The 20,814-nt window shown below is 37.2% G+C and overlaps 2 protein-coding genes across 2 annotated transcripts; both read left to right on the forward strand.

The window, feature by feature from the left end:
• Positions 1-10,953: 10,953 nt before the first annotated feature.
• Positions 10,954-16,341, forward strand: LOC103965240 (protein PHLOEM UNLOADING MODULATOR). Its single transcript, XM_009378262.3, has 4 exons — positions 10,954-11,266; positions 14,625-15,019; positions 15,430-15,620; positions 15,730-16,341. Exons 1-4 carry the CDS (start codon positions 10,974-10,976, stop codon positions 16,129-16,131), a joined length of 1,281 nt encoding a protein of 426 aa, XP_009376537.2. The 5' UTR covers positions 10,954-10,973; the 3' UTR covers positions 16,132-16,341.
• Positions 16,342-17,205: 864 nt separating this feature from the next.
• LOC103965239 (thioredoxin-like protein slr0233) lies at positions 17,206-20,444 on the forward strand. Its single transcript, XM_009378261.3, has 5 exons — positions 17,206-17,762; positions 18,684-18,772; positions 19,162-19,339; positions 19,948-20,016; positions 20,134-20,444. Exons 1-4 carry the CDS (start codon positions 17,571-17,573, stop codon positions 20,011-20,013), a joined length of 525 nt encoding a protein of 174 aa, XP_009376536.2. The 5' UTR covers positions 17,206-17,570; the 3' UTR covers positions 20,014-20,016; positions 20,134-20,444.
• Positions 20,445-20,814: the final 370 nt, after the last annotated feature.

A 20,814-nucleotide genomic window follows, 5' to 3' on the forward strand; every position in this document is an offset into this window, starting at 1 on the left:
CGGTACCTGCTGGAAGATTTCGAGACTTACTCGACAAGTTGGGCTTAAGAGATATCCACGCACCAACTTGAGGGAAAGTGTTGACGTGAGTTAACCGTATTAATTAGGAGAATGTTTGTGATTAGAAATATAATTGTGTTTCCTAATTTAGTTAGAATTTCTTTAATGTTCCTTGTACAGAATATATGTTTTATATATATTGCCTCCTTAAGGGAGAAGAATAGAATCAACGTTTAATACCTAAATCTGATAGTTGAGTTTTATCTATTTTCCTGCAATCTATAACAACATGGGATCTATGGGAGTTGGTGCTGTGAGAACTGGATACTCACTTAAGCATAGTTATAGCAACAGATAACAACATCATAATTTCCTTTTATTCTTTGATTACTTTTCTTTTGTTTTTATTGCTTATTACAAAATTCAGCCGTTGGACTTCTACGCATGTCTTTTTTCGGGTCAATCAAAGTGATACTTGGACCAAGATTGCGTATTACGCTTGTTGCTCAACGTAGTGTATCCGTCTCCTTTCATTCAAGTTAGAATTCCCACCCCAATAAATTAAAATAATATAGAAAATTATAATATTGGTTGTATTCACTACAAAACTAATATTTGGACCAACAGTCCCTATACTCTTATCAAATAACATGGTTATTGCCAAGGTTAAGCACATTATATTGAATTATATAATCCCAACCTTAACGTTTGGTTTGCTTCTACTAATCTAAAGAATGATGATAGTTAATTGTATATTGAAGTATAATTATTTATCTATATATATAAAGTGAGAATGATAAAAAGGTGAAACATTCAAAATACCAAAAATTGTCTTTCAAGAATTCCAAAAACTACAATTGAAGCATAAGAATTTAAAGTAATTCACCATATTTTTATTTTGAATGAATTTTAAATTTAAAACTTTAATTAAAAAACACTCCCATGTTCTTGGGTGGTTTCATGGTTTTGCTTAATTTTTTTTTTATGAATATCTTTTTAATAAAAATTATAAAATAGTTATTTAAAAAAATTAAAAAAATATAATCTAATGTAAAAATATACGTGTGGCAAGATGCTAATTTGAGATAATATGATATCGGACTTCCTCCCACCTTAATATTCTTGACCCTTTTGTAATTTGATGGACTGCACAAACTAAGGCAGTACTGGTCAAGGACCCCACGAGGATGTTGGTCGTGCCAACAAGCATCAGCCATCCCTCTGTTTTTGTTTCACTTTTCTTCGTTTATTTCGTTAAGCATATTTTCCAGCCACTGAAATAAAACAGTTGTTTTCCCACCCAAATCTGTGCATATTATTGTGTTTTCTTTATACAAACTAGCATATAGGCACACATAAAGTGTGTGAGAAATTTTTTTACTTTTGTTTTGAAATAGAAGGAAAGAGGAAGGGAGTGATAGAAAATATGGGAGTGGGAATTTTTATATTTTTATTTTTAATAATAAGAGATATGTTAGGATCGCATGTAGATAAAGCATTGAAAAAAAACAGTCAAATTTGATTGTGTAAAATTACATTTATGCCTCATATTTCTTATTCATGTTATGTTTTAATTAGAGGGTTAAACTGGTAATTTCATAAGATTTTAATTGACAAATAGTGTTTTATTAATTAGTAGAGATTTAAGCTTATCAATTCCTTTTCTGGGATTGATGCCCAATTTCTTCAGTTTAGAAAGCCAGTTCAATGGTCAAAATTTTGATTGGAAACGTAATTTGCATGGTTTGCATATTTTGTTTACAGCAAGGACAAAGCCAGAGATTTGTATAAGCAAAGGTATCCTCAAACAACAAAGTCACAATTAAAAATTTCAAGAATTTATTAAACAAAACTCTAATATATTAATCCATAAAGTTTTTCATACAACATATTACATTATTCCTTGAATCGTTTTCATGTTTTGAAAGCGTTGCATAACAATATCATTACCAATACAATTAAATATCTCTTTATATAAAAATAATCATGTTATCATTCATCCATTGATCTCTAAATTAGAAAGCTGAATTCTAAATTGAAATGCCAAAAACAAATTAATGAAGCAAAGTCGTATAAAATACCTTGTGGAATAAAATTCTTGGGTTGAATTTTGATAATTGATTACTTGAACTCCAATTGTCTATGACACTCCACATTCAATTGAGTTTTGGTTAAATGAAAGGGGAGGAAAAATCTGGAGAAGTTGAGGACTGGAATTGCTTTGCCGTATGTGGTGGGATAAGTTTTGTGTGGATTAACAACCTAAGGTTAGAAAAACGGGAAGACACAATTAAATTAATTGTTAATTAAATTGTCATCGGGTAGGGTATTTGGGATTCAAAATGGTAGACTAGTTTAGTTGCCTACCAATTTTTTTAAGGGAAAATTTGACATGAGTCCAATTTTGTGAGCCTTTATGAGGTATAGTCCAATTTTGCTTGATTATTGACTTAGGTCCAATGGCTCATTGTACACATCAACTTATTTTTATTCTCTTGCCAAATTTATCCCTAAATTGACTAATTAAGTAATTAATATATTATTAATTTTTTTTATATTTATGATGATTTTTAATCCTTATTCGTAGGATTATCTTGTGCTTAATGATCGGATTAAGTATAGGAATTTAATTCTCTTTAAAACGTTTCCTATTCTTCCTTCTCTTTCTCCCTCACGATGTCTCCTTCTCATCCCTCACGATATCTTCTTTTTTTCCCTCCTCCCTGCTCCCAAGCGTAGATGATCAAAGATGTCCAACCTCAAATTTCTATTGTTGGTTTGATTTGTAGAATTTAGCCAATCTTGTATGCTTTAATTCTTTTTTTTTTCTTTTCATGTTTCTCTGTTTTTTTTTTTCTATTCTAAACCTCTTCGTGTTTTACTCCCTCAGCATCATCTTTTTATTCATCATTTTCTATGGATCTTCTTGGTATATATATCACATTTTTTTCTTATCTACCTCTGTGTGTTTTATACTACATGTGTCATTGATAAATTGTATTATCTACCTATCACACATTATTGATAATTTGTCTCAAGTTAATTGTGTTTATCTACCTGTATCATAGGTTATCTTGTTCTATCTACCTTGTACCATGGATTAATAGTGCACACACACATTAGTTCTTGATATTCTAATTCAAATTAAAAGTATTTATCTACCTATACCATAGGTTTTTGTTCATTGCTTATATTACAAGTTTTTGTTCATAGTCTACCTATATCACAGGTTTTTGTTCATAGGTTTTTTCATATGTTTTATATATATCATTCATTTCAACTTAAGTCGTGGGTTTATAGTCATACACATGAACTTACTTTTAAATTTTTTTCCTTAAATTGTGGCTAGACTGAGGAATTCGAAGAATCAAATTTTGAAATTCAAATTTGAGTAAATAATGCATAAATTAGGAAATTTAAATATATATTTATTTTTACTATAAAGGGCAAAACGGGAATAAGATGAGATCAATTAGACCTAAACTAGGAAGAATATTTAACTGGACTCAATCCAAAAGTAGCTGATTTTTTGGACCTGAATCTAAATGCCCCTTTTTTTAATTGTAGTTTAATTAGAATTGGTTATTGAGAATTGGAACGCAACCATTCATTTTTTTTGTTTTTAAATAAGTGGGGGTGCCCCCTAGACCAACACTAGCCCTGTCCTTGGTTTACAACAAAATATTGAGACGTTAGAGCAACTCCACCCCTATCCACTTTGCGCCAGCACCCAGCCCATTTATCCACTTAATTGAACAGTAACAGACTCAATGAACAGTAATAGGCCAAAGCATCTCCACCCCAAAAAAAAATGTGCTGGCACCTAGTCTAAAAATGCGCTGGCACAAACGATCTCCACCCCTACAAAATGCGCTGGCGCCCAGTCCATTTAAAATATTAAATAATTTTTTTATAAAATAATAAAAAAAAAATAGTTTTAATTTCGGATAGGATTTTTAACCAATCTCGTCACGCCACGTGTCATTATCCGAACGTACTATTTTTTGAATAGATTTCCGCTAAGATTTTCAACCAATCCCGACAACCCACGTGTCGCTTCCTGTTTACAATAATTTAGGCAAGATTTCGATAAGATTTTTAACCAATCTCGTCACGCCACGTGTCATTATCCGAACGTACTATTTTTTGAATAGATTTCCGCTAAGATTTTCAACCAATCACGTAGTGCCACGTGGCATTGTCCAGAACCTCATCTTCTTTTTTTTTGTCCATATAAACCCTACATCCCTACATCCATCCTCACACTAAACTCAATCCTTTTTTTTAGCTCAGAATTCTTCTTTATCATTTTCAAATCTTGAGTTCTTACAATGTCTTCTTCAAGGAGAGCGTATAAACAGTTGCAAGAGCAGCAGAAAAGGTTGTTGGCACAACAGGAAGAATTGGTCAATCTTGACCAAGGTGGAGGTGGAGATGAGGCCTTCGCAATGGAGGAGGATGACGATGATCACCATAGAAGGCGGAAGGCCTCACATTCCCGCCGTATCATGCAAGCTATGGGTCAGATAGCCAAACCCGGACGTGCGGCAAACATCGATAGAAGAAGGGAAAGACGAGGTAAAGATCTCTTGGAAGATTATTTTATTCCCAACAGCGTTTACCCTGATCATGTTTTTAGACGTCGTTTTAGAATGCAACGAAGTTTGTTCGCTAAAATCATGAGTGATGTTTGCAACCATGATCCATATTTTGTGCAAAAAGAGGATGCTTTTCATGTTCTAGGTCTTCTTCCTGAGCAAAAAATTACGGCTGCCTTGCGAATGCTTGCATATGGAGCATCCGCAGATCAAGTGGATGAGATCGCAAGGATGGGAAAAACAACAGTTCTGGAGTCCCTGATGCGGTTTTGCTCTGCAATTGAAGCCCTCTACACCAATGAGTACCTTCGGCAACCCACGCCAAGGGACATGCGAAGGCTTCTTAGGAAGGCTGAGATGCGAGGCTTCCCTGGCATGATTGGAAGCATCGACTGCATGCACTGGACATGGAAAAACTGTCCAAGTGCGTGGCAAGGAGCTTATGGCGACAGAAAAGGAGCCAAAAGCATCATTCTGGAAGCGGTGGCTTCTTTTGATACATGGATTTGGCATGCTTTTTTTGGTGTTCCAGGAGCTCAAAATGACCTAAATGTCCTTGCCCAATCTCCAGTGTTTGATGAACTGCTACAAGGGCGTGGGCCGAGATGTACATATTGGGTTAATGGTACTAAATACGAGGGATCATACTACCTTGCAGATGGTATTTACCCAAGGTGGTCAACATTTGTCAAAACAGTGCCACACCCGCAGAGTGAAAAAGAGAAACACTTCGCAAAGTGTCAAGAAGGGTGTAGGAAGGATGTCGAGCGTTGTTTTGGTATCCTGCAAGCTCGTTGGGCCATTGTCAGGGCTGCAGCTAGAATGTTTGATGTCGAGGCTCTTCGATCCATCATGATGACGTGTATTATTCTCCACAACATGATTGTTGAAGACGAGTATGATTATGATGCCGTCGATGAATACGAGCCGGATCCGATGAACAACTCAAGAACACAAATCTACTATGCTCATGACCGGACCGAAGATCCCGTGCAACACGAGCCGTTGGAACGGGATGGACGTTACAATGAATTGATCGTTCAACGATACACTTCATTGCAAGAGCCATACTGGCACATAGCCCGCCAGAATGACTTGATTGAGCATCAGTGGAGCTTGCACGAAGGCGAAGATAATTAAAATAAGGCTTGTGGTTGAAGAATAAAGTGTATTGTTTTTTAAGTAATCTTATTTAGTGTGTTTGCTTTTTTTTTTTTTAAGTTTAAATGGTGAGGTTATGTAATTGTAAGTTTAAATGGTGTTTTAAGTTTAAATGGTGTTTTATGTAATTTTATTTGGTGTTTTAAGTTTAAATGGTTTTTTTTTTAAGTTTAAATGGTGAGGTTATGTAATTTTAATTTTAAATTAAATAAAGTTCTAAAAGTAAATAAGAAATTACATAAGAAATTAAATAAAGTTCTAAAAATAAATAAGAAATTACTTATTTAAATTAAATAAAGTTCTAAAAATAAATAAGAAATTACATAAGAAATTAAATAAAGTTCTAAAAATAAATAAGAAATTACATAAGAAACTAAATAAAGTTCTAAAAATAAATAAGAAATTACATAAGAAACTAAATAAAGTTCTAAAAATAAATAAGAAATTACATAAGAAATTAAATAAAGTCTGTGGAGTTAGGATATGTGGTGCTAGGATCTTGGTTGCTAGGATTTCTGTAGCTGGAACCCCCTTGACTTGTTTCGGCATCTCTTGCACGCCTCCTTCGCACGACATCTCTTTTTTCTGATGTCCAAAAATATTTTGAATTCGGAGACAGTCCTACTAGAGACTTGTTCATAGTGTCACGATCTGTTTGAGCCATCCTTTCTTCTCTAAGCATCTCATTCTCTCGATGAAGTGCTTCTCTAATCATCTCGTTCTCTCGATTAACTATTTCTCTTTGTCTCTCAGACGCCGCATCACGAGCCTCAGTAGCTGCAATAATTGCTGCCACAGCAGCAGCTTTTTCCTCATCTCTAGCCTTTTCCCATGCCATGTTCATTTCACCTTGACGAGTAAGTTCCTCCATATATTTAGTGTAGTCATTTTTGGAAGAACTACCTTTTTTCTTTGATGCCTTTTTACCTTGAGGCCTGAGGGACTGACGAGTCGGTTGGGTCTCTGGCACTTGTTCAGGCATCCCTTCCGTGTCTTCAAATGTGTTGGCTTCTTGTTCGGCTGTGTCTGCTTCTGGCGAACTGTGTAGACCCATACCGTGCATGACAACTTCTGGACCGGTTGCCACAATTTTGTATCTAGGGCAATCTTTGACAATTTGCCAACATTCCCATTTGTTGAATGATTTGTTATGGTTCTTTGCATTGTAGAATGCTTGTGCTTGTAGTGTCTATAAAAATTACATAAAAATTACATAAGAATTGTGGAATGCATAAAAATTATATAAAAATTACATAAAAATTACATAAGTATTTGGAATGCATATTACATAAAAATTACATAAGAAATTAAATAAGAATTGTCAAATGCATAAAAATTATATAAAAATTACATAAAAATTACATAAGTATTTGGAATGCATATTACATAAAAAATTACATATAAGAAATTAAATAAATTAAAATATTGATGTGGGTGGAATGCATATAAATAAATAAAAATATTGTTACCTCATCCGCTAAACTTGTCCCACTACGCAAATTACCAGAAGCATGAGAGAGGGCGTTTTTCCAACAAGTAAAGGATGCGTTGAGTTTTTTCCAACGACCTTGAAGACCTTGACTAGATCTGGCATCTTTTCCATGTACATCTTTTCCATGTACATCGTTGAACGATTTCGTAATTTTACTCCACATTTCTCGCTTATCCATCTCATTACCCGTAATCGGATCATGAGTAGTGCGAACCCAACATTCACACAACGTAACATCTTCACTGAGCTTCCACGAAGTCATTTTTTTCTCTCAAAGTGTACAAAATATTCAAATGTAGAAAGTGTAGAAAGTGTAGAAAATATTGAAATGTGGTGTAAGGTGGAAGATAAGTGTTAGGTATTTATAGAAAAAAAAAATTAATTTTTTAAAATTTTTCTGTATTTTTTAAAAAATTTTGACATTTTTTAATTAATTTTTAATAAATTTTAATGTTGTAATTAATCGGGACCGTTGGATTTGAAAAATAATCAAATCCAACAGCACTCATTACGCCACGTGGCCAACGGTCAAATTTCTGACCGTTGGGGATTTTTTTTTTTTTTTATATATATTTTTGGTGAAATAAACGTGGACCGTTGATCTGTGATCGGACGGTCCAATTTAAAATTGAAATTTAAATTTTTTTTACCGTTGGAAATCCAACGGCTCTGAGGAGGCCACGTTTCCTTCTCCCGGACGCTGCAACTGGGCCTGCACGCGGGCCCCCGCGCCTGCAAACCTGTCGGCTACTCGCCGCCCCCCCCGCGTGTTGTGCACGCGCCCCAAACAGACCGGGGAATGGGTCTGTCCATTTTGGGCTGGGCTCTTGACTGGCACGGGCTGGGTGCCAGGCAAGGTTGCGGGCTGGAGCACATTTGGAGCAGGCCGGGCTGTTATTTGGACTGGGTGCTGGGCAATATTTGCTCCGGTGGAGCTGCTCTTAGCTAAAAGGCCGGGTAGGGAGCATTACGTTTCCCAATGTTTAAAATATTTGACTTTAATTAGGCTTTTCCTTGAAAACAAGTAATATAAATAGAGTAAATTATATTTTATTTCTTTAGATTTGTGATCGATTGTAATTTCTTACAATATTTTTAAAACATTTCAATTTCATACACTTATTTATTATGCAAAAAAAAAAAAAAAAAAAACTTTTTATACATTTAAAATATAATAATTTACCCTTAAAAAAAAAACACCTGAAACCCATCTTCCTAGACCCCTTCTCTCTTTCCTCCGCTCTCTTCACCTTTCCTCCCATCCAAAAAACCCACCCCAACCCACCCAAAAAGACACACAGATTATTTGTAATCAACCAAAAATCTGGGTTTTCGGTACAAGAAGGTCACGTGACCAGCCAAGTTAGTCGGTCTCCGCCTAGTGCCAGTTGTGGACGTTGTCTCCGCCAGGCCTATCCTCCACGATCCACCGCTTGTCGCCCTCGCCGTACTTCGCCATTGAATCTAATCAGGAATCACACTCAAATTTCTAGAGAGAGCGAGTGAGGGTTTGGGATGCGCGGAGGAGAAAGAAATAGGGTGGGGGAATAATCTGGGTTAAGATTTAGAGCAACCGGACTTGACTTGTTTTAAATGTAATGGGGCAGGGCGAGACGAGTATACGAATTTTGATTTGTGGAACCGAACCTAACCTGGTCTGTTTGAAACAAGCCCATTCCGGTCGAGTCCACGGCTCCAAATCCCTTTTTTTATTTTTTATTTTGGGTTGGTGTATGAACATTCAGGTGCAGTATAACTGTTAGTAACAGCCAAAACAGATTATTGCTATTTGTAAGAATCCTGCACACTCAAAGTCCTAACTTATTCATACAAGAATTCAAGACTCAAATCCAAATAAGCCAAGAAGCAGTCACCAATTTAAGCCAAGCTCTAATATTTGGAGCAGGACCTCTACGAGCAGAAGTTAAAGGGAAAATAAAAGTATTATAGGAAGACAAGTAATTTTTGGGCCAATATGTTGGAATGTTTAGAGCTAGCAATACGAACACAGGTGATGGGGAGGTAGTGGTGGCGACTCGTGACTGGGAAGAGACTCACGCGAAGATGATGGTGGCAGGTCGTGTGATGTCGAGGAGAAGGAGACTCAGGACTCAAGAGAGGAGTAAGAAAAGAAAAGGTCGAATCAAAATAGTGGGGACCGCAGACTCGGTCCGTCCCGCTCTGCTCCGTTTCTTTTTTGATAAACTTGTACCCGTCCTGATCACGGGTCCTGGACCCGTTTACCCACCCTTACCCTACACTTAATAAATGAAGACATTACTATATTATAGTAGTATGTAGTAAGCATGGGCAGATCCATATAGGGACCCGGGAGGTCTCGAGACCTTCCGGAAGTTCAAAGAAACACTTGTGATCGACCTTCGGGACCTTCTAACAATTTGGGCAGGTGAAGCGAAGAGGTTTGTTGTCTCCATTGCTTATAACGAAGAAGAAGAAGTTTCTAATTTTTGTTTTAATCCTTCAAATCGTCGCAATTTCCCAACTTTAAACTCAAGTTACCCCATCCCCTAGCACTATTTGCCGTTCCACTACCTCTAGCTGCCTAATTTTATTTCTTCCAAATTTATTTAAGTTTTTTTAATCCTAAACTCTAGTCTCAACTCCCAATTGTAATATATATGTTACATTAATAAATTTCATCTTTGTAGATTCATTAATTGATGCGTTATGTTGCTGAGTAGAATTTGTTGGTTTTATTACCTTTGAGATTAATCTTGATTATTATTATTATTATTATTATTTAAAGCGGGACAACTAGTGGCAAGTTACTGTTATCCACTCATTCTAAGGGCCTAAAAGACTTACAGAGGCATTTCAGCTTTCTCTTGCCCACAGTCAAGTAGATTTACCAGCTTGGAGCCTCGAACCCGAAACCTCCCTGTTTTTTGTATTTTGAGAGCTGAAATTCGCGCCCTTACCACTGGGCCACTTGATGTGGTTGATTAATTTTGATTATTCAATGAACCAAATTCAATAAAAAATAGTGATATGGAACCAAATTAGTCTTTTTTTTTTTTTTTTTTTTTTTTTAACTTTTATCTTGCGATCCCTCGATCTTGAAATCTTGGATCCATCACTGGTAGTAGGATGATTTTAAGTATGAATTTTGCTTTATATGGGGAAGACTGTTCCAAATTTTTTTGGTTTCATTTTTCAAAAATATTAGAGATTGGTTTGAACTAGGCTTGGCAATTTCTTGCATAACTCGTTAACCAAACACGAAATGATATGAAAATAACAAATTTTGAGTCCAACCGTTAACGAGTCGAGTCATTATCATGTCGCATGTTAAAAATCCGATAAGATATCGTTTGCCAGATTTAAATATTAGGCATGACAATTTCTTGTATAACCCGTTAAACCGACACAACCGCTAACAAATCGAGTCGTTAGCGAAACAACACAACCTGTTAAGATAACATGTATAATATGAACACTATAAACACAATCAGTTTATCAAACCTAAAATTAGACATAATAAACCAATAATAATTTGATATCGAACATTTCGGCCAGTGGAAGTTAAAAACATCCGTTTCCAAGTGGTATGGAATAGAAACCCACTAAAACAAAACAACTAAACCAATACGGCAAGAGTAGACTACATACTTGGAATGTTCAAACCCCCAAGACCCAACCTCCAGCTCCCGGTATTCTTTAAACCAGCCACGCCGTCAGCTCACTCTTTCTCATTCACCACCATGCGGTGGCTGCCGCTGAGGTCCGGTGGCCTTGGAATCGCCGCCGTGGCCTATGTGGCAGTCGACTACCTCCGCCACCTCTCACCCACTTGGCACGGCCTTCTTCAGCCTGCGCTGCACACCGTACTCGCTGTCATTGCCGTCAGTCGGGTCCCTTTCTACAAGCACTGGACCTCTGAGTTTCGCGTCGTCTTTCCCTTCATCGGTTCCATGCTCTTTATGCTCTTGGCTCTTCTCTTTGAAGCTCTCTGCGTCCGCTTTGTCACCGCCGCCCTCGGCCTTGATTGGAACAGGTATTGTCCCTTATTCCTTATTCTTCCATTCACTCTCTCAATGTTTCTCCATGCGTATTTTGATCTGCATTTTCTGCTCATTGAGCTTAAATACAAGTGACCCAGATGTTTAATCAGTCAGAATTTCGAGTTCTCTACTTTATTTCGGGTTTTAAATTCCTAAACATTATGTGGGTCGAGTTTGATTGTGTTGTTTTTTCGGAAGTTCATCTAAATATGGCAAAATCTGAATCATCCTTTGTGTTTATTGTGCTAATTTACTTACCAGATTTGGTCAATTTTGTGTAAGAATTAGTACCAACATTTTAAGGATCTGATCTTACAATTTGTGCAAGGATTAGTGCCAGATTTAATGCTCATATAGATAATTAAAGCAAAAATGTTTGTTAATGGTATGTTTCTTGTGAGCAATTACTCTCAGGGAGATGAGTTTTTCCTTTTTTAGTGCTTACAAAGAGTTTGAACTCAGTTTCTACCCATTAATGCAAAGGGTAGTGCTATCCACATGCCCATGTTTTTTTTTTTTTTTTTTTTTGAACAAACGGTGTTATCTACACTAAGGAGGAGGGGTGAGCTTAGCCTCCACAATGGCTAGCAATAATGTGGTTCATACTTGCCTTTGGCGAAAATTGAACCTAAGACCTCTCACTTACAAGTGAACAGGAATACCACTCCACATACCCATGTTTACTTCTCACACACCCCTCTCAATTTTCGGCCGTTGGATCAAATGAATTGAATGGCCAAAAATTAACAAGGGTGTGTGAGAGGTAAAAGTGGGTGTGTGAGTAGCAGCACTATCCTAAAGCAAATCCTAGTGCAATACTGCCATGCCATTCCAAACTGAGATAGAGTGTGTAGGGAGCTGGTTTTTAATGAGTTATGATTGTAATTATGGTACAATTTTTGTATGGGAAATTTAGGTCCCTTTGTTCGTTGACCGATTGTTTCAAAGTTTTTTTGTTTACTACAATTTGCATATAGTTAGGGTTTCAGCCCTTTGCCATGTAGCCCTGTGCATCCTTGAGGCGGGCAATGTTGTACTAATACTTAGCATAATATGTATATGCCCAAACAAAGATTTAGGCAGGCCATCCCACGTATAACGCAAACTGAATTCTCTTAAAGGTTCCGCCTTTGTATGTTATTGTGAAATGTCTTTTCATATCTTTCAGCTAAGAAATTATCATATTGATTCTTCTAAACCTTTATACCGGATTGTCTTTGACTGTTATCGTCATAGATTTTTGAATGAATAAATAGCATATTATCTTATCAAGATTGGTTTTGTTGTATAACATATGTCAAGTGGTTGCATTCTTTTGTAGACCATGGTTGTGGCTGCCCTTTACAGGCTATAAAAATCTCCGCAACACTTGTTGATGACACAACCTGTCGGAGAACGTATTGAACATTAGGAGATACTGAGGTGGGGTCTTCCAAAGACCACCCTTTGGGCTTATGGCAATTGAGTCAATGGGAGATCTGGGATTGTAGATACATTCCATCAGAATTAGTCAGCAATTAGAATAAAAACTGAAAATGAATTATATTCCACCAGTTTTAAATGCAAATAGTGGCACAAATCCATATTTTTATCATATATTTTGCAAATATAGCAGAAATATGAACAAGAACTAAATAGATAGGAGATATAAACATAGCAATTCTGTTTTCTTACCTATGGTAGATACAAATTGCCTAAACAATTGAAACTTCTTTGATCCCTATAGTATTTTTGAGTTGAAGAAGTGAAATATTCCTGGCCCGAGCTTTGTCATCAACATTCAGTCAGGAAAGCATCAATAGGAGAGTGGGATGTAGGTCAATGCTGACTCTGATAAGTCAGTAAGAAATTTAGGAAAGTTGGGAAAAAGAAAAGGCCTACTGTTTGATGCTGGTTGATGGCTTTTCAGTCAGGCTAAAGTTCGATGGGCCAGTTGATTGGTGGCCATACAGTGAGAAAATGTTTAGAGGAATAAAACCAACTGTTACATTGAAGGAGGCTTAGGGTTACTATGGCCACACCTTCCTATATGGGAAATAAATAGATGGGATGGGTGTACCACAGCAACATGTATATGGTGTGTGCTTCCATTCCAATCAACTGTTTCCATATATCAATTTCTTCTTGGAATTTTTTTTAACTTATGCACAGCTAGGCACCTCCTTCATTTCATCCTTTAAAATCTTGCACAAAAGATTTGTTCGATACAAATCTCCCTGGTATAACTTATTTGTGGCTTCTTTCTCTTTGTTTCTTTTCCGGCTTGTTATAGGGGTTCTTGTTGCTGCAGAATTTCAACTTGGGTTCTTGTTACTGTGCAAATGCTGCCTGTGGTATCTATTAATTTTGTTGCTGCTCACAACACCATTAGAACATCTCGATAAGCTGCTCCTTAAGCTTCGCTCTTATACCTATTTAATTTTATCTTTGGACCAACAAGTATAAATTAAGTGTAAATTGTCAGTTGCTCCAATCCTTTAGTCCTTCCTATAAATGATCGTTAAAAGCTTTCTTTAAGCTTTCAGCTAACAAGAAAAGGTCATATTTCCTTCAATTACCATTTACCAATCAAGTTCTTAACTAGGTATGCAACTTTGCCTTATTTCAAATATCCACTGGGACCACCACTCTTTCTGGAAGGATTGATAGGGTTCTAACTTATCAATAAAGCGACTTAATGATGAAATAACAGAGTTGCTTGGTATTCAACCATAATTTATGTCAAACTCCTCCATATTGTTCGAGAACGCTAGCACATCCAAGACCTCAATCTGACTTGCATTTAAGGTGCTGACATACAAAACAATTTGTGCATCTATGCTCCACTTCTACTAGCTCTTTGCTTGGATGTAAAAATGTGTGTTTCAAAAGCTTTAACTGTTAGGGAATGAACCAGCAAACAAGGAATGAGAAATTGGAGTATTCAAACTAAGGACCTCCTGCAACCAAGGATCTAATACCATGTTAGGCGACCATGAGATCTCAAAAGCTTATGCTGCTAGGAGTTACAATGTAATGTAATATCAACCAAACAAAAGGAATCTGAAAAGAAAATACGCGGAAAAACATCATCTTGTAAATTTTCTTGTCTAATTTCCACACGTAAGCAACATTTTTCATTTAATTTCTATTTAATAAAGGCCCTCGGCATTGTTTTTATAATTGAATGATTTAATACAATGACATGTAAGGTCTATCAGATGATTTGATGTAGTCTGTTTTCTTGTATTTCATAGCATCGCCATAGGGAGGATATTTTTTTCATTTCTCATGCACTGTTAGCCATAGTTTTTAGTTAAGTATTTAATGAGAGTAAAACTGATTGTCTTCTTCATTTTTGGTACTTGACAGTCGTACATCTCCTCTTCCAGACACTGGCCAGTGGTTGCTTTTGGCACTGAATGAGAAACTTCCTCATACCTTAGTTGAAATATTGAGAGCCCGTATTATTGGACTGCATCATTTCCTCATGTTATTTATGCTGTTGGCTTTTTCCGTACTGTTTGACTCTGTGAAAGCTCCTGGCCTTGGACTAGGTGCACGGTACATGTTCACCATGGGTATTGGCCGTCTTCTTCGTGCCATAACTTTTGTATCAACTGTTCTGCCGTCTGCCCGGCCTTGGTGTGCTACTGCTCGTTTCACAGTCCCTTCATATCCTCATCGCTGGGCTCAGAAGTATTATGTACCTTATGCTTCGGATTCTAATGCTATTCGTGAATTATTACGACAGGATATGGCCTTTGGTAAGTACTACATAATAGGTTCATTTTCTTCTCAAACTGACCCCTGGGTTTCATTGCCTCAATTGCAACTTCGGCCCCAAAAGTACCCTTTTTATCTGACCTTCTGACCCAAATTTGGGCTGATCTGGGAACGTATGAATGATTCCTACTATTGATCACCGCATGAGTTATACATTAAAAAGATGCTAACAAACCAAACTCTTTTCCCAATTCTCACACATGGATGGGGTCCTAGATGGGCCTCATTTGAAGGACGGAGAAAAATATAGGTAAAAGAGTTGGGTTCTAAAGTATTTTCCTTTACAGTTTTCCACATTTCTAATGTTGCAACCTTTTCTACTGCAAATACATCCCCCTTTGAGGATAAGGTGGCTGTGTATGTTACAACATTTTTTATTTGTTTCCCTCAGCTGATACTGGAAAAGTACTTGCGGACTTCCGGCCAGATTGGGGTCGAATGAGCTTCCTAATAGAATTCTTGCGACCAACCGCGATGGATGGGCCATGGTATAATTTACTGAAGAATGCTGGAGGTGGCTGCAATGACCTCGTGTACAGTGGACACATGCTAGTTGCTGTATTGACAGCTATGGCCTGGACGGTACTGCCTAATGTGTTTTGAAATTTCTCTCCATTGCCATTTCTTGTCCAAGAAGCAACCTACTTGTGCTGCTGATTTTTATTTCTATGAATCCGATCGATTGTTGCAGGAAGCTTATGGTGGTTATAGCTCAGTTATCATATGGTTACTTGTCGGGCATTCTGCACAGAGAGAAATACGGGAACGTCACCATTATAGCGTAGACTGTGTCGTGGCCATTTATGTGGGAATCCTTCTTTGGAAGATGACAAGTTTTTGGTGGCCAGCCAAGGATGCATCCAGAGAAAGGAGGATTGCAATGCTTGAGAAGATTCAAAGTCGACTCACCCAAGCTGCCAAGGACTACGATGTAGATGAAGTGAGAGAACTTCTTAGAGAAGTTGAGTTGGGAAGTCAAGAGAGCCAGAATAACAAAGGGCCGAGCACGGGTATGTGGTTATTTGCTTGTGCCATCATAGTAACTGCCATCACCATTGTTCTTCTTGCCTTGACGTTGACAAGCGGTGGATAATTTCCGGGCATGATTTCTTTCCACGGTTTAGACGGTTAGACATACATCGTCGTTGCTTGTGTTTGTAGAACTTTGTGAAGAATTGTGTGTTGTACCTGGTTGAGATTTTTGTCACATGATATATGGAAAGAATCTTTTGAAATGTAATACATGAAGCTAGTGAATGATTACATTTTCTACTTAATTGATAACATTGATATTTTGTTTAAACCCACGTCTCAGGTAGGCCTGGCAAATGGGTTGTATTTCTCGTATTCGTATTGTTTTTGTGTCATATTCGTTATTTTAACAGGTAGTGTTGTGTGAAGCCTGCTCTCTTAACGGGTTTTTAATAGGTAATCTGAACTTGATTCATTTACGGGTCGTGTCATTTTGTTTTAGATTTACAAGTCATACAAGAAATTGTTATGCCTAATGTGTAGATTTGACAAACGATATCTTATTGAGTTCTTAAGAAGTGATCCCGTAGTGACCTGACTCGTTAGCGGGTTGACTCGAAACTTATTATTATCTTGTCGTTTCATATTTGTTTAACAAGTCGTACAAGAAATTGACAGACCTAGTCTCGAGTAGCTATTATGCATGGGTTGCATTGATGAGATACCAGATTCGACTCAAATGCAGGTGAGAAGGATATCTGTGTATATATATTTACAATGACTTTGGAATCTCGTCGTGGCTAACTAATGTGGTTAAGGAGCTATTGTGCGTAGGTTCGCTCATTCCAACCTCTAAAGGTACTTGCATATATCCCTATTATTATAGGTTTTAGGTTCGAGTCCAATGAATGATAAATTTAATATTTAATTATGTTAGGTACATTGTGCGGTTTAGTCTAATTCGCAGTTAACAATTGTGTAAAAAGATTAAAAATAATCTGGGCAAATAATCCATCTAAATTCTAATCATTAATCCAACAAAAAATGAGGTTGCAAAAATAATCAAAATAAATACGAGCCTATGTGAATTTTGTCACCTTATATTTTTAATATAATATTTTACAATACGAACATAGAAATTGATGGTAAGCGAGTGGTAAGCCTCATTTTGATTTGGTGAAGAAGTGTGCAGTTTGCAGTAGCACGTGACGTCACAGGAACGTCCTCCAGGAACTCAGGAACAAGGCAAACAGACGATCGCCGAATCGTCTTCGATTCGGATTCACAAGACTTAACCACCTCTCAAACTTATCATCCGTCCGATCAACATACTTTTGTTGTTCCAACAATCAAACGGTAAATAATTAAACACCACCATAGCATCATACACCCGAAGCAACACCACAATCTTATCTCCTCTCGGCGGGCCGGAACCGCAAGTGCTCTTCGCTGGAGCCTGGAAGTATTTGTTCGTATTCATTTTCTTTTCCGATTATCCAAACAGGAGCTAAGAAGAAGAATCCGTCGGACGAAATCTCACTGACCGGAGCGTCCAATCCAATGGCGATTTCCGTGACGGCGTCCGCGGTTCCTTGTCTCAGCTCTGACCGTATGGCTCGCATAGATGCGGCGGCGGCATCATCCTCTTCTTCTTGTTCAAAGCTGTCCTCCTCGACTTCTCTGCGATTTCCATCACACCTTCGACACGTTCGGATCGGAACACGGGACTCAAGGTCTCGGATTCTTCCTCCGGTAATCAATTTTCCGATTTTGTAGTTTCGCGGTTTGTTTGTTTCCCGAGAAAATCAAGGAAAATGTTTGAAAATTGTGAAGCTCGCAAGTTAAATTCCTTATCTGAAATTTCTGTGTTTTGTAAAATTTGAATTTAGGGAGCAAAGCATACAACCGGAAATCTTATCGTTATCATATTTATGACAAGAAAGCCAATTGCTTTGTATTTCTTTTCCCTTTCCGTTTCCTGTAAGTTGTGAGAAAACCACATGGGTTGGTTTTTCGGGTTTTCGAAATTAAAGTCTTTTCGGGAGAAGAAAGATAATTCGTAGGAAAGTGCAGGCAAAGTAAACTGTTAGTGAGATACCGATGTTGGCGCACTCACGTGTAGTTATCGGTAAACTGGTTTGGTATTGAACCTCTCCCAAATAATTAGAATTCACATTGTCACCCATATACGGTATTAGGTTGCGAGAATCTGATCTACCCTACCGTTTGGGCATAAAGTTGGGAAGGGACAAACCTAGAAACAAAACTATTGAATGGGATGGAAGGTATAGATTATAACACTGGGATACTATCTACTAAGGATGTGAATGCTAGTGACAGTGAGGAGCCCATATTCGGGACCTTCATGCATGGACTCACTTGTTCTTTAATCATCTAATCAGAAGTCAATTATTTGTACCAGTCAATCAACGGTCCTCCTATCACTACTCGCTGTGCCCCAAGTTACAGGTGCCGCTTTCCATTGAGGATGATATGACTTATCACTTATGTAGTTATCCATCTGGACAATGTTGTGACAGTTTCGAATAGCTGTGTGTACTCTTTCCTTGCTGTCTTTGGAATATTTGGCCTATATAGCTGAATTACGAAGTTTGACCGAATTGGTGATACGGTACTTACATGTATATTTGAAAAAAAAATTAATTTTCGTAGGTTAAAGCAAAGAAGCAAACATTTTCCTCCTTCGAAGATTTGCTGGCTACCTCCGAAAAACCTGTGTTGGTTGACTTCTATGCAACCTGGTAAGCTTTGCTTGTATATCTCACTTCTTATTTTGTTTATACAGAAATTCTCTAATATCAAAAGTGAATGTTCATAAAGGTGCGTCTCTCATGTGCGTAAGAGAATAGCCCTTTAATTAACCTATCTGCAAGGGCTTACGAATAAATGGTCCTATAATCCTATGAGGCTGTATTACCATTCATCTATGATTCTACGTAGGATCCGTTACTTTTAAACTACTATAACAGTTTGCATCATTGTAATTATTATTGTATTGTCAGTTAAACTTTTAGTTCCTAAACAACGTAATAGCTATTCATCTTTTAGGTTTTCCATCTCTCTCTGTCTTGCCTTGAAAGGAAGTATATAAGGTAGCACGGACAATTAAGTAATAACATGTGGTTGACAGGTGCGGTCCTTGTCAGTTTATGGCACCTGTCCTCAATGAAGTCAGTATTACGCTGAACGACAAGATCCAGGTTGTGAAAATTGACACAGAGAAGTATCCTAGCATTGCTGATAAATATAACATACAAGCATTGCCTACTTTCATCATATTTAAGGATGGAGAGCCATTTGACCGCTTTGTAAGTTGAATTTGTTCTCTTTTTTCCTTTGGGAGATAATTATTATGTGTCTCTGGTAGACGATCAAATACCTAGCAATGTGTGATCTGTCTGATAACATATTGACTGCAAGCTTTTCGTACAGCCATAATATGGAGGGGTATTGTTAATGTTGTTATGCTTTGCTGTTAATTCCACTTTTAAGCTTTTGTAAGATATCCTATGCACATGCATCGATCAAATACCTAGCAATGTGTGATCTGTCTGATAACATATTGACTGCAAGCTTTTCATACAGCCATAATATGGAGGGGTATTGTTAATGTTGTTATGCTTTGCTGTTAATTCCACTTTTAAGCTTTTGTAAGATATCCTATGCACATGCATCGGTTTCCAATTTCGTCTGGTGTGTTGCTTCGCATGCTTTTCTTCTTCTTTTGTTTGGTTTTGATTCCGAAATGTTGAATTTGAAGGATGTATGTCCTCTTTGATCCAAAATATTAAATAAGATAAATATTATATGTTCTCTGTGCATGTGTTCAAGCCACTGCTAGATTAAATCATAACCGATTCACCATCATCAGTTCGATTTTAAACATCTTTGATGATTTTGCTTTCATTACTTGCAGGAGGGTGCTTTGACTGCTGATCAGCTTGTCGAACGAATAGAAACTACTTTGAAAGTTAAGAAGTAGCGGGTGAGCTCTATAATATTCACGAGTTGAGAAAACTCTTATAGCAAGCTGTTCTTTCTCTGCTTCCCCTCCCCATTTTCTAACCTTTCCCTTTTCTTCCCTCTTCTTTTATTGGTCCAGCTTCTCAGGTTGAACCGAATCGATTCAGCCGCATCTGAGGGGATATGGATTTTATGAAGAAAGGCACTGGAAGATCAGTCGTTGTTGGATGTTCCTCTGCTTTTTTATGTTTTGTATGTAACTGGTTTGTACCAAAGCTATGAGACTTTGTTCGTCCGATTGGTGTAATTGCGCGGTTTAAGCTTAGGAAAAATAACTTCACGATGTCAGTTTCTTTTGTGATATACACAACCACGTATTAGTTGTATCAGATTGAAACTCATGAATTGGAAAGTTAATGATATTCGGCGTTATTAATCGCCTTCGGGACATTCATTTCATATGTGATGAAATTTATTCTAGGCTTGTTTAGTTTGGCACGGTTGGAGCTTGAATTGGACATTCGGTTACTGCTTGATGTCAAATTAACAATGGCATATCAAATGAAGAAATTATTTCGGCATGCCTCCTTTCAATTTTGCACTCCTGTTTACCTCACAAGCGCACGAGTCAATTGTAGTAAAGATGTGCAAATACGAAATCAAATTCACCGGGACTGACTTAATCCTGTAAGTATTATTAATGTACCAAAGATTTGATTTGTACTGAACTAATATTTTACTAAGCGACTACCCAACTAACAAATATTTGATACCGATACTCGTACCGAATGTTTGGAAAATTTTCGATTTTGGTTACTGA

Source organism: the organism of the source record quoted next, unplaced genomic scaffold (genome assembly GCF_019419815.1).
Source record: "Pyrus x bretschneideri cultivar Hongxiangsu unplaced genomic scaffold, Pyrus_bretschneideri_v1 Contig16, whole genome shotgun sequence".
NCBI classification, from domain to species: Eukaryota; Viridiplantae; Streptophyta; class Magnoliopsida; order Rosales; family Rosaceae; genus Pyrus; species Pyrus x bretschneideri.